This window comes from Neophocaena asiaeorientalis, unplaced genomic scaffold (assembly GCF_003031525.2).
Source record: "Neophocaena asiaeorientalis asiaeorientalis breed wild unplaced genomic scaffold, Neophocaena_asiaeorientalis_V1.1 scaffold128, whole genome shotgun sequence".
NCBI classification, from domain to species: domain Eukaryota; kingdom Metazoa; phylum Chordata; class Mammalia; order Artiodactyla; family Phocoenidae; genus Neophocaena; species Neophocaena asiaeorientalis.
The window spans coordinates 625,394-645,923 of record NW_020175827.1 but is presented as its reverse complement, the minus strand read 5'-3'; the positions used below and the strand labels follow the sequence as shown (position 1 = coordinate 645,923).

Here is a 20,530-nt window from a genome sequence, read left to right as displayed (position 1 = left end):
TGCTCCTGTCTGGGGCCGCCGGGCTGCCGCTGCCCCCCGGCGCCGCCGGCAGCCCCGCAGTGCTGCGGGAGGCCGTGGAGGCCGTGGTGAGGAGCTTCGCCAAACACACGCAGGGCTATGGCCGAGGTGAGTCTGCGGGGTCTGGCCTCCTGTGGGACACCCTGTCTGTAAGGGAGCTTTGCTCCCACAGTCCTTTGGATCGCTTTTCCTGGCGCAGAGCCTTCACATGCATTTCCTTTTGGGGAGTTTCCTTCTGGGCTACACACACACACACACACACACACACAGACTCGCACACTCACAGACGCACACACACACACACACACACAGACTCGCACACTCACAGACGCACACATTCATACACACGTTTAAGCCTCCCACCCCTCCCCATAGTAGAACATACTACTATGTTCTCCAGGGACCCCTTTTTACAGGTATAACCCTCTTTTCTATCCAACCTTTTCTCCTTTAGAAATGGAATTCCTCCTGTAGCTTAATGCCTTAACATCTCTCTGCCTTTAGTCCCAGTTGTGTGGGATCCTATCCTTTATCTCAGATCCAAGACATTTCTCATCCATATCCTCTCAATCTTCTGTGATCTCAGCAATTCCTGGGCTCCCTGCTAATTTACTCCATCTCCTTAACCTTGACTTTTAAATTCTTTTCTTACTTATGTCACTCTGAGATTTCCAATGCAACTTCAGATTTGCTGGGGAATTAGGCAGTGCTTTCACAAGTTCGCTATAATTGTGCCTTTAAATCTGGACCCATACCATTGAGCCCACATCAGCTTCCTGTGACTTAATACCTCTTTGGTGTCTTTTTAAGTATGGAGCCTCACAACTCCAGCCTCTCTGTCTGGCTGGCTCTGTTTTCCTGGCCCTTGCCCAGGAACTGAGGATAAATCCCAGGCCTTGGCTCTCTCAATGTTAAATTCAGTGGAAATGAGCCAGGCAGAAACCCTATTTCCATTAGAAATCTTCATCTTAAAGATGTCTAATTTCCAGGGTTTCTGAAAAGGGGGATGTGAGAATTTTCTTTGTTGTTTTTGTTTAACCAGTGCAGAATTTCCTGAGTTTGAGTTCCAGATTTATAGTGTACCAAGAAATATATAGTGAGCGGTGTGGGATACAGCATTCAGGTCTGGAATTTCTGAGACATCACTTCTCTCTGCTAGGCTAGGTCCTGCCTGACCTGGAAGTGACTATCTTTAATTTTCTAGTTTAACATTAATACAGAGAAAGGTTGTGGGGCTTTCTCTGTAGATAGTAATGACTTTTTTTTTTTTTCCCTCCCTGAGAAAGTGCAGTGAAAAGAGCACACACACAGGCTTTGGAGTAAGACTAGTCTGGATTAAATCCCAGATTAAATCTCTGTCACTTGCCAGCTGTGTCTCTGTGGAAGCAACTTAACCTCGCTGAGCTTCAGTTTCCTCAAGAATTATGATGTGGACTAAATGAGATATTGCACCTGACACATAATGGGTACTTTAAAAAATGACAAGTACTCTCTCAAATTTATTGGTTCATATTTCTTTGGGAAGAACACATCATTTTCTCTCATTGTTAAATCCTAACAGTGTAAAACCAATGGTGCCTATGAAAACAGATTTTTAGATCCATTTTGCTTTATATGCGCAATGATACATTTCCCATCAGTTTCCCTTTGTTCTTCAGCATTTTGAACTCCTACCACTGGGCAGTCACTCTGCTAGGTGCTGGGAATGCAAATGCACATGATCCTGAAATTCATCATGAGGGAATATAATTGTTTTTCTAGTTTAATTCCTAGACTTCATAGAGCAATGTAATGGAATTGCCATTAGCTATTGTCCTGTTGCTTCAGGTCTCTTTTAAGTCGAGACCAAGGGAAGGTCTTTGCCTCTGGGCATAGGAGTAGCCAGGAGTGGGTGCCCTAAATCTGAAGCCGCCTTCTTAGAAACTTATAGGTGTTTATTAAAATTGTAGAGGAGTGACAGTTTTCTTCTCTGGGTTACCTGGAGAGGCTCTTGTCTAAACTGAGCATCCTGTAAAACCTTTTTCATTTCCTTAGACAGGATGAGGGAACAAGGGGACTGTACTGACCAAGAGCAATCAGTCAGGATTCAGACTCTCCAGCAATTCTCCCCTCCAGCCTCCCTACCTCCCACCACAGTCCTTCTCATTATTCTTGAGTTTCTCATTTCCAGTCTGGGTGTCCAGCCAGTACTTTGGGAAAGTTTGGCAGATATTTTAGCTTCAGGCAAGCGGAATCTCTGCTGATTTGGCTCAGAAGTCCTTCACCACATGGAATCACTTATTCTGCTTCAATTAATAGGTAAAGCTGCCATTGGCATAAGTCCACATACCTTTGTGACTGATGGCATGGTATTTGGGGGCTGGCTCTATTCCCCTGAATATAATTTACTTTAGTCGTTGCCCAGACCAGTCCTCAATCCAGCAATGCTTTACTGTATCATCTTCAATTCAGATCTTTCATCATCTTCTTCCTGACTGCTCTAAATTTACCTTTGCCAGGCACAGTCTTTAGATTTACCTGACTCATGTAGGATCTCAGCATTTATTTTTTTTAAATTCTTCTGTCATTTCACTTGTTTGTCCTATATCTCTCCCCGCAGTCCCTGCCCAAGATACACACCTAGCTCAGTATGCTACAGGATCTTAATCAGTCTATAGGATTTGGAATCAGAGAACCTGGCCCTGTCAAATAGTGGCTGTGTGATCTTGGATAAATTACTTTAATCTCTCTAGGCCTCATCTGTTCCATTCATTCATTTAACGAATATTTATTGATCACCAGTGGTGAACAAGACAGGTACTCAGTCCCTATCTTCATGGAGCTCACAGTCCACTTTATAGAGCCTCTGTGAGGATTAATGGGGCAATAAAACAGGATAGTACAACAGAAAGAGGGTTGGTTTTGGAGGCAAACAAACCTTGGTTCTAAATCCTGGTTCTGCCACTGTGGCCTGTTCCTTAGCTTGTTCACCATTTGTGCAATAGCTATTATAATACCTATCTTAATAGTTCTGCATGGATTAAATGAGATAATGAATGTAAAGCACACAGCACATAGTACTCAGTGAGTGGCTGCTATTATTACGCATGTGGATATGCTTTGATAGCTGTGCATTTGATAGGTATTGTTAGCATTACCGTTTCCTTTGCCCCTTTTTCCGCATGGCATATAGACCCCTTCTTCTAATGGCTGACAGCTGGTAGTCTCTACGCAGGCACGATTGCCTGAATGACCAAGTCACTTTCCTTGCTCTGTAACTTCTGTGTTGCCCTCTTCAAACCTATCTATTTTAAAATTATTGCTGTCCCTTTATATCACAATATGGTTACATGATTGGAAATTCTGCCCAGCTACTCCACTAGGCTGAACAAATGAATCTTGTGTGGTATTTTCTGTTTACAGTTTTTCCTTTCCCTCAGAATCACAGACAGCTTCTTTGTTGTAAGTGAGTATGTAGTTAAAATGATTGATCTGAATGTTTCTAATTTTTGGAATGTTGGATTAGACCCTGTATTACTTTCCTGTGGCTGCTGTAACAAATTGTCACGAAGTTGGCTTAAAACAACAGAAATTTATTCTCTCACAGTTCTGGAGTCCAGAAGTTCAAAATCAGTATCACCGGGCCAAAGTCAAGGTGTCACAGCAGGTCTGTGCTCCCTCCAGAGGCTCTAGGGGAGAATCTGCTTCCTTGCTTCTTCCAGCTTCTGGGGGCTGCCAGCATTCCTTGGCTTGTGACTGCCTCATTCCAATTTCTGCCTCCATGTTCATGCTGCCTTCTCCTCTTCTGTGTTTCATCAAATCTCCTTCCCTAAGGACACCCGTGATTACATTTAGGACCCACCAGAAATCCATGATAATTTCCCCATCTCAGATCCCTAACTTAATCACGTCTGCAAAATCGTTGCCACATAAGGTAACATTTACAGGTTCCAAGGATTAGGACATGGGCATCTTGGCAGGGGGCATTATTCAGCTTACCATAGTCCTCTCCCAAAGTCACATCACTTTTCAATCCTTCCCTTCCATCCCTTCCAGAGACTATGCACTGTGGGCTATTCAGGGATACCTTCTACAAACTGAAATAGGAAATGTCAGATGAAGTATTGTTAACCAGCTTCCCTATCTTCATAATAATGTGAATTAAGCCAGGCCAGACTATTCTCATCATCCTGTATGATCAGAGAGAACCTTCTCACTCACCTGTCAATTTCATTATCTGTTTATTATCTATTTATCCATGCTGCCCCACTACAAGATTGTATTTATTTTTATAAAATTTTTATTATAGTTTCATGTGGTGTTTTATTTAATTTTTAAAAAAATATTTATTTATTTAGCTGTGCTGGGTCTTAGTTGCAGCAAGTGGGATCTTCATTGCAGCATGCAGGCTTTTAGTTGCAGCATGCAGGATCTACTTCCCTGACCAGGGATCAAACCCAGGCCCCCTGCCTTGGGAGCATGGAGTCTTAACCATTAGACCACGAGGGAAGTCCCCTTGTGTTGTTTTAATGTTTTTACTCTGGTGGGTATACAATCTGTCTGTCTTGCCTCTTAGACATTCATCTAATATTTTATCTCCTAAGGAAAAACCAAAAGTATTATCTTTCTTGTTGTTGTTCAACATTATGGTACAAGCACTTAAATATTCCTCACTATCTTGGTCTTTCGTGTCCCTTTCAGCCCAGCATCCACCAGTGACTTCCAAAAATTAATTGTAGCTGTCAGATATGTATGTCTCAGTAATTGCTACCCTCCTACCTCACTGTCCCTTTAACCGTCCTTATGTAAACCATTATATCCATGATTCCTCACTGAAAATCTGATCAAAACTATGAGCACCCTCCCTACACCCCCCCACACACACATACTCATACGCACACACACACACATGCTTAATTTTACTTAGAGTGTTAGGGGACTTGTGAACCCCCACGAAGTTCAACCATGGACTGGACCTTGGACCCTGGGTTAAGATTCCCAAATTGGAAAAACCATGGGCATCAGAATTTCTACTTTCATGCCCCACTTCTGCCACAGCTATGTGACCTCAACCAAGTCATTTCTTAGCCTGACTTGGACTAGATAATCTCTAAAGTCCCTTTCAGCTCTAGAAATGAATGAGTCTTATGAGCATTTTCAAACGTAGATCACAATTCATTGCTTTTTTCCTGATCACTTTGCCCAGTTTCTCATTTCATGCTCACATTTCTGAAATAAGACTCCCTGTTTCATTTGGCTTTGAGTAATCATTTAAAAATAGTCCTGTACTCTGTGCCAAAAGAGATTTAACTGGACATGGAATGGACATATGCTTTTTAATAGGACCTTCCCCATTATAGCAGTCTCCTCCCCTTCCTCTTTATTTCAATATTCTCCCCGTTGTTTGCATGTCAGGAGAGCTGTCACCCAGCACATTGTGCTAAATTGTCTCAAAGAGGGAACTGGGCCTGAAAAGATCTCAATGAAAAGAACAAGGGTGGCTAAGCTTTCTGGGCAGCAGTGACCTCTGAAGAGCCTCTGCTAAAACCAAGGGTGGGAAAAAGAGAGTTTTCTTTTCATGCTGTCTTTTAATGGAAGAATGAATATTTTTAAAAGTCAGTTAAATGTAGAGTATTAGTAAAGAGCTTATGCTGCTTTTCAAACCCTGGCTGGTACATGGAGTGCTTGCTTCAGTTGCAGAGCAGGTAAGATATTATTGGCCACTAGCTTTTGAACACCTTCCTGGCAGGGAATGTATGTTATTCATCTTTGCGTCTCTAATGCCTAGAATAGAGCTATGTACCTATTAAGTGCTCAAATTTTTGTTTAATGTGTGTGTGGCAGCCATGAAAACGTGTTTAATATCTCCAGCTGCCGGGAGCATAATTGACTGACAGCCTTAAACTGCTGTCCCCTCTGAGTTCATCACCACATTTGCACTGAGGCCACACATCCTGCAGGCTGCTCCCAGTCAATGACTGAGCACAGCAGGGGTACTAACTCAGGCACATCCTAGTGAGATGTGGGATTCCTTTGGCTTGAGGACTTCCTACTGGCCTGGCCAAGCCTTTCTTGGAACGGTGCTGCAGTCTGAGACTCACATATCCAAACTTCCTGCCTTCCCTTTCTCCTTCCACAGGTGTCAGACCTAGAACATGGTCTGAAGGCTCTCCCTTCTCCTGCTTCCTCCCCAGTAAATCTCTTGCCTGTCTGTCCCATCTTGGTGTCTTCTCCTTGTCAGATCTTAACTAATGTAATATAATAGAATTAACGAGTCCTTGTTGTAACTAAGAGTAGAGAGTGGTCATGTTGGAAGATATTGGAGAATGTGTGTGATGAATCTTTATTACGAGGCTTTAGTTAAAGCCATTTGAAATGTTCGGAACCTTAGAGTCAGAGATCCTTTCTAGGCCTTCCCTGGTGGCGCAGTGGTTGAGAGTCTGCTTGCCAATGCAGGGGACACGGGTTTGAGCCCTGGTCTGGGAAGATCCCCCATGCCACGGAGCAACTAGGCCCGTGAGCTGCAATTACTGAGCCTGCGCGTCTGGAGCCTATGCTCCGTAACAAGAGAGGCTGCCATAGTGAGAGACCCGCGAGTGAAGAGTGGGCCCCGCTTGCTGCAACTGGAGAAAGCCCTCGCACAGGAACGAGGACCCAACACAGCCATAAATAAATAAATTAAATTAAAAAAAAAAAGATCCTTTCCAAAAACAAACTGATTTATCCCTCCTTCCATTTAAAACTCTTCAAGAGATTTCCATTGCTCCTAGGATAAAGCCAATATTCTAACATGACCCACCAGGTCTGACCTGATCTGGTCCCTGCTTTTGTGTGTGTGTGTGTGTGTGTGTGTGTGTGTGTGTGCAACCTCACCTTGCATTTATACTACCCCTCACTCTCTCTTTTCTGGCCACACTAGTCCCTTTCTTCACCATATTTCCTGCTGCTGCAGAGCCATCGTACATGCTATTCCTTCTGCTCAGAGCACTATTCTCTCACCTTTTTGCCTAGGGAATTCGTACTTATATCTGAGCTTAAATATTACCTTGTCAGGGTAGCTTTCTTTGACCTTCTTAATTAGTCAGATGCTCCTACATTTACCACTCCTTTATAGCATTTATCACTGTTGCAATTTTTCATTTGTAAAAATTGTATGGTGTATGTGTATGGTTTTGCTCACTATTGTAACAGCCTAGCACGCAGCACACAGTCTAGCACAGAGTAGGTACTCAATACATATTTGTGGAATAATTGAATCCAAGTATTGAGGGATGAAGGGAACTGTTCTGGAATTTCTGGAATACACTGTCAAGTCTGGAGTTTGATTTTACCCTATATACAACTAATAACATAGTCGGTTACTGTTTCATGGATGCTGGCAGAAGTCAAGAGACTTCTGGGTCAGAGACAAAGGACTTTATTACTCATAGAACAGCAAGTAGCATGAGCATCCTGTTTTTTTGCATTGGTTTCCCTTGTCTCCCAAGTCTGATGTGGAGGGCTCAGGTGGATGCTTACAGGCCATGGGTTGCATTACAGGAGAGGAACACTGAGCTTGGGGAACCTGCCATTTTATAGCAAACAATAAGCAAGCTTGTTCTTTGTCCCAGAGGGAGATATTACTTCATCCCTCAAGGTTTCTTGCTGCAAATTAAATCCTGAGAAAGGGCCCAAGTAAGGAGCAGTCAGGGCCTTGAAATCTTGGCATACCTAGCAAGATGGAAAGTAGTGCGGGAGACCTGTGGAGGAGTGTTTCCCAATACACAGTCCTTCCAAAGATCATTTATGCCTAGGGAAAGCCTCAGAATTCATTCCCTTCCTCCCTTCCCTCCTTCCTTCCTTCCTTTCTTTCTTTTTTCTCTCTCTCTTTCTTTTTCTTTCTTTCTTTCTTTCTCTCTCTCTCCCCCTCCCTCCCTTTCTCTCTCTTTCTTTCTTTCTCTATTTCTTTCTTGCTTGCTTGCTCTCTCTCTTCTCTCTTTCTTTCTCTCCCTTTCTCTCTCTCTTTCTCTCTCTCTGTCTCTCTGTCTCTGTCTCTCTCTCTCTCTCTCATATATATATATAGTATACACATAGTATTCCAGAATGGAAAAGGAATCTATTCATGGGTTTGCTCACCAGAAGCACAGCCTTGAAAATGGCTAATAGGGCCATATTTCCTTGAGTGACAGTATTATATAATTGACTCTGGAACATTGACTCTGGAACCAAGACTGCCTGGGTTTGAGTTCTTGCTCTTCTGCTTTCTAGCTGTTATATCCTTGGGCAAGTTATTTAACCTCCCTATGTCTCATTTCCCTCATCTGTAAAATGGGGAAAATAAAAGTACCTGCCTCATAAGATTGTTGTGATTAAATAGGTAAAGCACTTGGAGAAAATGTGACATACAGTAAGTGTTCAGTAAATATTAGCACTTATGATCATGGTGGTTATTACTCTTCTAGGCCAGCTGACCAATTGTGGAATAATCTACTTCATCAGTCAGTGATAATGGTATGCTGACCTTGGAAACTCTGGCCTCCAATATTTATGCTATTCTCCTTTGGTGTCTAGGACTAATCAAAGGTGAACTAGGGAAGTAGCGGAGGAGGGCAGGCATACTCTGGTCTTCCTATGCAAATGGACTTAATCACAGCGTAGGCCTATTAATTAAAATGCTTTTAAATGGTAATAGGTAGGGAGCTGAGGGGGCTAGAGTCTTAATGTAAGTACAGGTTACAGATACTGTATTGAGGCAGAGCACTGCTTGGAAGTGTTCTTACTGCTGAACTTAACTGCTTCTCTTTTTGTAGTGAATGTGGTGGAGGCACTTCAGGAATTCTGGCAGATGAAACAGTCCCGTGGGGCTGACTTGAAGAATGGGGCTCTCGTGGTTTATGAGATGGTTCCCTCCAACAGCCCTCCCTATGTCTGCTATGTCACCCTGCCTGGGGGAAGTTGCTTTGGGAGTTTCCAGGTAAGAGTTCTGAGGCAGCAGTAGCAAAGATAAACGCTTAGGTGCTACTAATGTCTTTCTCTATCACTTTGGCCATTAAATCTCTATCCAAAGTCACATATTTGAGGACTTGGACCAATTCTGGGCAAATCATTCTGATAAGCACCTGAGGCTCATCTGAGCAGAAAAAACCTCAGGAGCATGCTTTTCTTTTAACCACACTCAAATTCAAAGTGGGTTTGAGTTTTTGAAGGCTGAAAGAAAAGCAGACTACTAGCATCTAACTCACGTTCTAATCTGGCTTCCCAACTTCCTGCTATCTCTTTTTGAGGACGTAGAATAATACTCATTGCCCCCGGTACTTTTTCATACCACTATCACTAAGGAAAGCAATGTTTGAGTTCTCTAAGAGATCAAAGGAGAGGGACTATATATGGTGGAAATAGTACTCACCTAAGCGTTAGGAGATCCAAATTCTTGTTCCCCTGACTGCTAACAGGGCAAGTCGAGTAATTTCTCTGGGCCTCAGTTTCCCCATCTATAATATGAAGGAGATAGATTAGATTATTTCTAACCAGTGTTTCTGGTACTAGCATTCTACAGTTATATGAAAGTCCTGTAGTATATGATTATGAAAAGCGTTGATGCTATTACAGGGTAACGAGAAATTTGACTAGTGTGGATATTATCATCAAAGATGGATTTTTCACATTGCAGATAGGAAGGTAGCCTCCTGAAATGTCAACTTAGAGCCTGAGTAGGAATTTAGAGAAGAGACTAGACAATTTTGTTCTGTTTTCTGTATGGTTTGTATAACCCTTAGACAAAGTTATACCCTCTGCTCTGTGCTTCCATAGTGCCTTGAACTTCCCCTATCATATCATTTATCAAAACATATCGTAATTGACTGTTTCTCTCTCCTAGTGGACTATGCTCCACGGAGGCAGAGGTAGTGTCTGTCTTCTTTCTTGTTCAGCTTTAAATCTCTACCATCAAACTCAGTGCCCAGCAGAGAATAGACACTTAATAAATCTGTTGCATGAATGAGTGCCATTGTAGCTCAGTTCCTGCCTCAAACGGAAACAGACCTAAGGAAGCTTCATTTCAAATCGGGTGACTAAATTTTTCTCTTAGAGCCCCAGCCATTTCAGAGAAATAAACATATGCCCAAGATGACTAATGTTTATCTTTTGCTACTAGAAAATAAGACCATTCCTTCCTTTTCCCACCTCATCATACTGTTGATTAAAGATTTCATAATTTTATGGGGATGCCCCAAACTGGACCATCAGAGTAATTTGATTTCTGTTATTTCCTGAAAGAGTAGAATTATCTATCTTGGCCCCTTTTAGCTTATATCTTTTATATCCACTTTGGCGGGTGAAATTTCTCCTGGTGGTTTTCTTCACAGATGACTTTTCAGAAAGAGCACTATATAGTAGAAAGAGCAGCAGGCTAATGAATAGTGAGAGACGTGGAAACAGAGAAACTGAATAAGCAAGAAGACAGGGTTAATGCACAAAACTCCATATGTTGTTTCAGAGAGACCTGTCAGCTAAAGGAAACTGGGAATTACTGATATTAAGGATGGTTAAGTAGCAAACATAACCTGGTCTACTTTTTAAAACTATAACATCACTTTCTTCCTTTTCTCTCATCCTAATCACAAATGACAGAGGGCACAGAGGCCTTTGAGGCAGCCAGTGAAGATGAATTATAAAGGTGGCTAGGGATCTGAAGTTGAGTGATTTAGGACTTTTGAAAATCAGGCTTGTTCTGTGATACTGCATATGTTGGATACAATGGAAAAACATGAATTAAGTTAAAAGTTTTTCTTGTTTTCCTCGGGTCAGCTTTCCTTTCCCTAGCCCCCTCTCTTCTCTTTGCTTCTACTGGGAGCGGGTGGGGGAAGACTATAAAATCCTTCCTCAGACCTTAGACTCTGTTCAGGGATAGCTCCGTAGCTCACTACATTATTGGGGGAACTGCCTGCACATAGCTAAAAGAAAAGTCCAAGAATCCCAAATGGGTGCTTCTGTTAGAGACTAGAGGGCTCCTCTGCAGAAGCAGCTTAGACATAGCTTTGTTCTCATCTTAGGTTATCTAGAGGGATGAAAAAATTCTTGCCTGTCTGCAGAATAAGAGAACAAGATACAGATTTCTAACAGACTGGCCAGAATCTGGCTTTTGAGTAATTAATTCTCTTGACAGTTTAAACAGGGGTATTTTTCATATCCAGTGATTATATGCTGACCTCAGCAGTCTTCTTCATCCTGCATTCAATTTGGTATGAGCTACAGCTGTCTCCAGTTCCTTAATGACTTCAGGATGTTGAATCAAATTTATGTTTCCAAATGCCCCAACCATTTTACAGTAAAAACTTTGGAGGGTGTGTTGAACAAACTGATTTCGCCAAAGAGTATCCAAGTGTCTTCTATCCCAAGTGTTTCCCTCCCACTTTTCCTTCCTCTCTCAGATACACATGCGCACATATTTTCTCTGTCTCCCTGCCTAGTTTTGCCCCACAAAAGCTGAAGCCCGGCGGAGTGCTGCAAAGATTGCGCTAATGAACTCTGTGTTTAATGAACATCCTTCCCGAAGAATCACTGATGAGTTCATTGAGAAGAGTGTCTCTGAGGCCCTGGCATCTTTCAATGTAAGTTACTTGGAGTTGGAAGGGAGGAGAGTGGGGGATGGGAGAATTGGCTGATTGGGAAATCTTGTATATTCCCGGGAAATAGCGTGTGAACTCTTGGTTTTCTTTCCTGTCTGCATTTCTGTTCTTTCTGTTTACTTTCTGTCAGTCTTTTGTATTATATGCTCCACATGTCTCAGTCTCTAATTCTATGTGTGTTTTTGTTTTTGTTATTTTGTCTCTTTCATTATGTCTTTTTGGTATCTAGAAACCTTTACTTCAAGATTTATGGAAGTTTAGAGGTATTACAAAATAAAAATTGAGCTTGAATTTCACTTTTCCCAATTTTGGTTTAAGACCTTAGTCCCTTCTTCCTTCACTGTTCTTTTTTTTTAATGATTGTTTTTACTGTCACTTCTTTCCTGCCTCCATTACTTCATCATATTAATGAAGAACACTTTATAATACAAGTGTCTTGTCTTTTTACCTGTCTAGGAATGGGGAGTGTAATTTATTTACTCCCTTTAAAAAGAACATCTGTTCTTTAAATGATAATGATAATGAGGATAACCATAGCTAATCCTAACTGAGTATTTATTTTGTGCCAGGGACTCTGAGGGGATTTATATGTATTTTATCTCATTTTATCTTCACAACAATCCTATGAGGTGTGAGTACTACTATTACCCCTAGTTTACAGATGAGGAAACTAAAAACACAGAAGTGAAGTTTTGCCTAAAATAATGTAGCTTGTAAATGGTAGAGCCAAGACTAGAACCCAAGTCAACTTACAGACTTTTCTAGCTTAGAGGTACATCTTAGTTTTCCAACTGCCTTCCTCCTCCCTCTGCACACGACCATTGATAGGGAGATAAAGTCAGATCAATTTTCTGTTTATGTTTTCTTTGCATTTATGATGTAATTACATATACTAACTCCTTCAGTTATCTGTTTTGTAGATTAGTATTGAACACTCTGAATCATAATCCCTCTGTAGCCTAGGACCCATCTGTTTTTCTCCTATTACTTTTTGCCCCAGTCAGCAGTATCTGCAGGGAATAAAAACATTTTTATATTAATCAAATCAGTTAAAATTAAGAAAGCACATTTTTCACTCTTAAGTCACCTAGTGTATTATAAAATGAAACATTAGATTGGATTATAGAAAGCAGTGGTTATGAGCATGGGCTCTGAATTCATCGTTTTGAAATTATGGTTCTACTTGTTATGTGACTTTGAACAAGATATTTAATCTGTCTTGGTTTCCTCATCTGTAGAATAGGATAACAATTATACCTATCACATAGGATTATTGGATAAAAGAGAATATGTTCCAGCACTTAGTACATGTTATCTGTTTAGGTGCCTTTAGATGCAAGTAATAGAAAATCTCACTTCAAGTTGACTTAATAAATAAAGGAAGGAAATGTATTATCTAACATGATAAGAAGTCTAGAAGTAGGGCAGATTTCAGGGCTAGATAATTCGATGGATCAAGAATGTCATCATCTAGGATGGCAGCCCCAACCTGGACTTCAAGCCTGAAGAACAGTCCCATTTTGACATAAAGGACGAGTTCTGATGTCCCATCTGTAGGAGCACACTCTTGGGAGGGTCTGGCAAGGAGACACTCAGGTGCAAAATCTCCCGCAAAATTGGCTGCCTGGGACTCTGGTCACTGGATCTGAATAAAGCAGACATTTAACCTGGGGGAAAAAAAAAAGAATGTCATCATCTACTGGCCCAAATTCTTTCCATCTCTCAACTCAGCCATCCTCTAGATATTGGCTTTGCCCTTGGGCTGACTCCCCTCAGGGTACAAGACAGCTACAGAGTTCCAGTTGTTAAATACAGACAAAACTAAACTCAGAGACAGAAAGAGACCATCTTTTCTCGTGTCTCTTTAGTAGTAAGGAATCTTTTCCCAGAAGCTCTCCAGCAGAACTCCCCTCTACCACCCAATGCCCAGAATTCCCACCTTAAAACCAGTCACAGGCAAAAGGGATTAGGATTTACCCACTGGAGTTAGGATAAAATCACTCTTCTCTGAGGCAATTGGGGGATGTATAGGCACTAGAATAAGATTAAGGTTCTTTAGTCAGGAAGAAGGAAATAGATACTGGATAGGTCACCAGCAGTGTCTGCTACAAAGTGTTTAAGAAATGTAAACTATTATTCTTCTCATGCCAGTATTCTTTTTTGATTAACCCTCCAAATTGAGAACTTAATGGATTTCTCATTAATATCCCAATGGAATTCCCATACTCCAGAATAACAATTTTCATTTGGTCTTAGCCATGGGCAAAGAGTGATGTCCACATTCTTTGCTTTTAGCTTTTGTCCTTCAAAAGTCCTGAATCTGATACTATATTATGTCTTTTGACAAATCACCTAGCCTCTGTGGGTCTGAGTTTCCTCATTTGTAAAATAAGGAGGTTAAATTAAAATTAACTCTAATTCCTTTCCAATTATATTCTAATGTTCCTACCACTAATCAAGTGTTCTGTGATTAAATGTTTATTGAATAAATGGAGCTCATATATCACCTTGTTAGGTGTAGAAGTGTCATATGTGGTGGAACTTGCCAATGGTGGGTCATTCCACACTCGTGTACTCCAAATAGGTTACAGATGTGCCATGATATTGATCCCCTCAACTCTCAGGGGAATTGAACAAGGCCTAGGGCGGATGGACTCCTCTGCCCCACAGCCTCTGCTGGCAGCTGCTCTGCCAGCAGCCTTCTCTGTATATCCCAGTTGGCTGTACAGATAGGGTCATTATTTTCTTTGGGCCATATCATGGAAAAGTTTGGAGGTACTGAACAAGGTATCGCATTGAACTATTAAAGATAAAAATGAAAACTATTGCTTGCTTTAAAGCCCTAAATCCTAATGGCGAAAATTACCACCATTTTCCTTCCTGCCTCTAGATTTTCACTTCTAAATACAAATGTTGTGATCTTTGCTTCACCACAAAGATTAACTACATGTGGCATGATTGTTTCTCATGAGCCACAAAACAAAGTGGGTTGATTTTGAGTAGTTCTGACTTCTTGTTAATTCTAGCACAGTGAAAACAAATAATAATAATAAACTAGCATTTATGGTATACTTACTAAGTGCCTGGCATTATTTTAGGTGTGATACATGTACAGTAAAACCTCATGATAAAGCATCCCACAATAAACTGAATTTGGATATAACTTGATTGGCTCCGGACCCCTATCCAGTCCCCTTGCTCAAAGAGAGCAGAATAAAGTTCTTATCTTGGGAGGTGGGAGGTGTGTGGAACTGGCTAGAAAGAGCAGGAAACCTCTCAGGAAGCAGGAGGAGAAAGTTGGATCCCTGTGTTCCCAGTAGTCTCCTGGCCTTATTCTTCTAGATCAGGTTGACAAAAGGGTCACTAGTAAACCAGGAGATGCCCTTATTTTGGGAGTCCCTGCAAGACCTAGGATCTGGAATTATCTCCAATAATATGAAACCACCGCCAAATAGCACAAACCAGAGCCAGTACCTGAATGGATTTGGATTGTGTAACTGGACACCAGGTCCAATACAATAATGCACCCAAATTTTATGATTGGAATTGTTAGACTGCATTTATCTCTTTTTAAGTTTAAATTTAAAAACTCTTTAATTCTTAAAACAATCCTGTAAGGTAGATCTATGATTGTTCTCATTTTACAGTTAAGGTAGCTGAGGAACAGAGAGGTTAAATAACTTCACCAAGGCCGCAAGACTAGTAGGAGCTCCAGTCCACGCTCTTAACTTCTATACTGTATTGTTTTTTTGTACACACTAGGCTTGCAGGTAGGACAATGTATCTTAGTTCTACCCCTGCGGGGTCATGTCGCCAGTAGAAGACACATGAAGCAAATGTCCAGGAGGCCAAACTGCTACCCAGAATTTGCCATGCTTATGACTTTTATTGTTGACCTTTAAAATGCATTTGTCAATTGTCCTCTAGGCTAGTCCAATCCCGTATGCTGAACTCACTCTGTTATTTTAGCTAAATCAGGACTCTTCTCTATGTTTCAGTGTTCCCCCTTTTGTAAAATAGGGAAAACCAGGTTGACTTTTCTCTGTCACCTAAGTTAAAATGTGTGGTGACTTTGGAGGCCTCTAGGACTGTGCTGACCAGCGGAATAGCCACTAGCCACATATAGCTATTGAGCATTTGAGATGTGGCTAGTATGAATTGAGATGTGCTGTAAGATGAAAGAGACACCAGATTTTGAAAACTTAGTACAAGAAAAAGATGTTTCATTAATAATTTTTATAATGATTATAGTTGAAATAATATTTTGAGTTTATTAGGTTAAATAAAATATGCTATTAAAATTAATATTTATTGTATATTTTTTACTGTAATGTGGCAACTACATTAAACATGTGGCTTACATTATATTCCTCTTGGACAGTGCTCTTTGAGGTGATAATCCTGAGTGAAAATCTATTTGTCTTTTCCTTTCCTCTGTTACCAGGGCAACAGGGAAGAAGCTGACAACCCAAATACAGGCATTGGTGCCTTCCGATTCATGTTGGAATCCAACAAGGGCAAGTCAATGTTGGAGTTCCAGGTACTATACTATTCTATCTACTTCCCTGGCTCTAATAACATGGGTCAGCCTACACACACACACACACACACACACACACACACACACACACACATACACACGTGCGCACACCTCCTACTAACACTCAATTGGAAAGGAAGGCAGAAAAGGTTATAAGGATATTTTTCAAAATATAAATATCTTCCTTCCCCCAAAGATGTATCAGAGTTGGTATAAGAGATGCTGCCACAGCTACATTTTGTGAAAGTTTCCCCATTTAATTCTGATGCAACCCCCCAATATATATGCCACTGTCCTGGCACTTCATATTTTCTTCCTCCAGGAGCTAATGACAGTTTTTCAACTGCTGCACTGGAATGGCAGCCTTAAGGCCATGAGAGAAAGACAGTGCTCTCGGCAGGTAAGAGTTCCTATGGGTGAGGGGAGTCTGGCAGAAGGACTATTTTTTTAAAAATATTTATTTATTTATTTTGGTTGCACTGGGTCTTAGTTGCGGCACATGGGCTCCTTAGTTGTGGCATGTGAACTCCTAGTTGTGGGATGCGAACTCTTAGTTGCAGCATGCACGTGGGATCTAGTTCCCTGACCAGGGATTGAACCCGGGCCCCCTGCATTGAGAGCACACAGTCTTAACCACTGTGCCACGAGGGAAGTCCCAGAAGGACCATTTGGAGGTGGATGTTGTGTTAGAATAAGCAAGCCTACCAGGTTGTGAATCTTGAAAGCCTTACTTAAAGGCTTCATTCCCATAATCTTTCCTTTTAAAATCTTAACTGTGATTCTTTTACCTGCCTTGCTTCTCCCACCAGGAAATTCCCCATAAGAATCTCCTCAAAGGACTCCAGTGCTGACTTCAGTTACGACTCAAAGGCTGAGAGTTCCTAGTCCCAGTTGGGTCAATGTGGTATGAACCTTTACTTTGTCCGTGACTTTGACATTCCTCTCCCCCTCCAGGAAGTGTTGGCTCATTATTCACACCGGGCCCTAGACGACGATATTCGCCACCAAATGGCATTGGACTGGGTGAGCCGGGAGCAGAGTGTGCCAGGAGCGCTGTCTAGAGAGCTGGCCTCTACTGAGAGGGAGCTGGATGAAGCCCGGCTGGCAGGCAAGGAGCTGCGCTTCCACAAGGAGAAGAAAGATATTCTCATGCTGGCTGCTGGGCAGTTGGGCAACATGCATTCTTCCAGTTGCTAGGCATCTACCCACATACTCCCCATCCTCTCCAGGCCCGTTTTTCATATGTCCTTTCTAAGACTTAGTGTGATTTCTGTACATACTTTCTCAGTTTTATACTTTAAAATACATATATATATACATATATATATATATATATATGTATAAATTCTACACCTGGATTCCTATTTGCTGAGAGATCCCTTTTCTTACTTGTAGTTTTTGGATGTAGTTGCTTTTAAAACATCTCCACACCACTTTACAAGAAGAGCAGGCTGTCTTTGGAGCTTTGTTAGCTCTTACACTCCAGTAACTCTGTGTAGTCATTTCAATAGCACAGAGTGATTGACTAATTGTTCATGTCTCCTTCTTTTAAAATAACAGGGAGCTTGAATAAGGACTGTGTGCCCCACCCTCACCCTCATTCCTGCTTTCTCTTGGACCCAACAGGACATGAAAATGAAGACTTTGGCTTTGGTTTCTCTTGAGCTGGGGCTACTTGGTACCAAGTTGTTCCTCCAGTAACTAGATATTTCCTAACCTACACCCCCCGCCTCCACACCACTACCTTACTCCTCCTCTGCCTGCAAATGGTACTTCATTTGGGGGGCTTCCTTACTTTATTATTTGGAAGGAAGTGGAGATCTGGTTTCTTATTTTTAAAATAATTGCTGAGAAACTGCCCAGAAACAAGAGAGGGAGTATAAACACAATCTGTAGGGGTTTATCACCTATGTTGCTTCTGGGGCATGCATACCATACCATACCAGTAGTCCAGATTTCCAGTATACTCTACTGAAGGGGTCAGGGCTGAAGTTGCTTAACTTTCAGTATTCTTTTTTTACTCCTCCCCTGCTCACCTAGCTTAGTTATGCCCTGGCTATAGATCTTCCTGCCTGCAAAGATTGGTAGAAGATAAAGCATATTTCCCTCCTTTTTCTCCTCCCATCGTTTTTCTCTTTGGAAACATTATCTGTCCAATTTGGTGAGGGCTATGTTCCTCCTACTCCCACGAAGTGGCTGCTGTTTACGACCTTAGATGTATATACCTTAGATTCACATTTGTTTTCCCTCTTTTCTTTCCTCTTCCTCCACATTGATTATTAGAGCATGAGTTGATCAGAAAAATTAGATGAGACTTTGGCATTATAGCACTTCCTAATTGGAACCATGAGAGACTGCAGGAGGGGAAAGAGAATCAATGATCAGCTACCTGTGTTTTTAATACTATTCTCTTCCCCCACGTCTTTCCTGGGTAAAATAGGAGAGAAATGATCTGGAGTACAGCTAAAGCATTTCCCTTTGGGAGAATTTTTTGTAGGTCTCTCTAAGATATATTTTCTCCTTGTTTCTGTAATCACCTTTATACTATATTATAGCTCAGTGCACTTCCTAAACTGAGTTTGGGAAATTAATGTTCCTGCAATTACATTTTCCATTTAACAGTTATACACTTTGCTTTTAGAAATGCGTTAGGAGACAGGCTACAGTTTGCTCTTTTGGATCAGATAGGGAAAAGATGAAAGTCAGCTTTCTTGCTTTTGAAATCATCTTAGTGACCAGTACATATGGGATCAGAGGCAAGGAATCTAGCAACAATTGCATTAGTGCTTGAAAGGGATTTCCTTGAATTCTCCAAGCTCCATCTCTGTATTCCATGAAGCACATGTAGGGTTGGGGCAGAGGCTCCTACATTAAATAATAGGTGTGTCTATTCAATTTTTATTGATATTTATAATCCAGATATCATAAACCCTCATTTCTCCTTTGCTCTTTTCTCTGGGAAGTGTTAAGGGGTGTTGAGTTATGGGAAGAACTTGTCTTTGCACCTCCTGGATTATTTTTCTCAAATACCAACCAGTAAGATCCCAAAGAACTTGAGAAAAATTGTTCCCTGATCTGTCTACTTTTGGTGTTAAAGTTTTACTTACCTTTTAGTACTTTCTATGTATTTTATATGTATAATTTTATACAATTAAAAATAGATTTTTGTCTAGTGAGCCAGATTGATTCTTTCTTGAGACCTATGTATCAGAGGAGCTCTAAAATGACCCTTTCTTTAACATATATATGAAAAAAGAACTTTTCTTAGTATTTTTTTGGTGGTAGAAATAAGGTTGTACTGCTGGGGGAAGGCATCTGCCTCTGCTTCTCCACACATTTGAGGAGCCTGAATTTTGTTCTTGGCCCTTTCTCCTGAAGCTCTACCCATTCCACTGGCAGTCGTACCCACTATCATACAATGCTCAAAACTGTTCCTCTCACCCCAAACTGTTTTTTTTCTTTTGCGGTACGCGGGCCTCTCACTGTCGTGGCCTCTCCTGTTGCGGAGCACAGGCTCCGGACGCGCAGGCTCAGCGGCCATGGCTCACGGGCCCAGCCGCTCCGCAGCACGTGGGATCTTCCCGGACCGGGGCACTAACCTGTGTCGCCTGCATCGGCAGGTGGACTCTCAACCACTGCGCCACCAGGGAAGCCCCCCAAACTGTTGAGCTTTTACATCTATATTTCCACATATTGGACATTACCACCTGAATGACACAAGCTCTTTGAACTTACATATCTAAAATAAAACCATTTCTCCATACGTGCTCCTCTGACTCCCCAGATCTGCTATAGAAATTATTATCTGCCCAGCTACCTAAGCTAGAACCTCAGATCCATCCTCAGTGCCTCCCTATTATCATCTAATCAGTCACTTACTGTTGAGTTTACTTTCTGTACAAAATTCCCAATCTGTTTTGTCCATATCTACTGTCTTAGTTCAGTCCTTTATCAACTCGGGGCTGGACCACTGCAGTAGCTTCCTAATTAGTCTCTAACTTCATTCTTAACATCCTCCACACTACTATCAGATTTCTTTCTAAAATACTTATGACTGTACCACTCCCTTGCTTAAACCATCACTTAGCTATCTGTACCTTTAGTGGCACTTCCCAAATTTTATATGTGAACCCTTGGTATTATCTGAGAAGATTTTAGGTGGTACATGGCCAAACATTTTTCATTTTTACTAGTTATGCTTTTAGCTGAATTTGTAATAGAAAAATATGTTTTCCATTTATGGCAGTGATATTTAAATTTAGTGTAAATTTGTTTAAAACGCCAGTCTATTTAAGGAAAAAACACAAATTGAAAATAGTATGGGGGCTATTTGCAAATGTTAAAAATTATGAATACTAAAATATTGAATTAGAAAAGTTTCTTGCCT

At 41.3% G+C, this 20,530-nt stretch overlaps 1 protein-coding gene across 1 annotated transcript; it reads left to right on the top strand.

The window, feature by feature from the left end:
* Positions 1-6: 6 nt before the first annotated feature.
* On the top strand, positions 7-19,319 carry LIX1L (limb and CNS expressed 1 like). The gene is made up of 6 exons (XM_024732721.1): positions 7-126; positions 8,787-8,950; positions 11,445-11,585; positions 16,048-16,143; positions 16,466-16,543; positions 17,098-19,319. Exons 2-6 carry the CDS (start codon positions 8,822-8,824, stop codon positions 17,338-17,340), a joined length of 687 nt encoding a protein of 228 aa, XP_024588489.1. The 5' UTR covers positions 7-126; positions 8,787-8,821; the 3' UTR covers positions 17,341-19,319.
* The last annotated feature ends 1,211 nt before the right edge of the window (positions 19,320-20,530 follow it).

Excerpts from the sequence above, each read along its gene's own strand:
- LIX1L (XM_024732721.1), top strand. The coding sequence starts at position 8,822 with ATGAAACAGTCCCGTGGGGCTGACTTGAAGAATGGGGCTCTCGTGGTT. Across the intron at positions 11,586-16,047 it reads AGGCCCTGGCATCTTTCAAT|GGCAACAGGGAAGAAGCTGA; the intron begins GTAAGTTACTTG and ends CTCTGTTACCAG. Across the intron at positions 16,544-17,097 it reads AAAGACAGTGCTCTCGGCAG|GAAGTGTTGGCTCATTATTC; the intron begins GTAAGAGTTCCT and ends CTCCCCCTCCAG.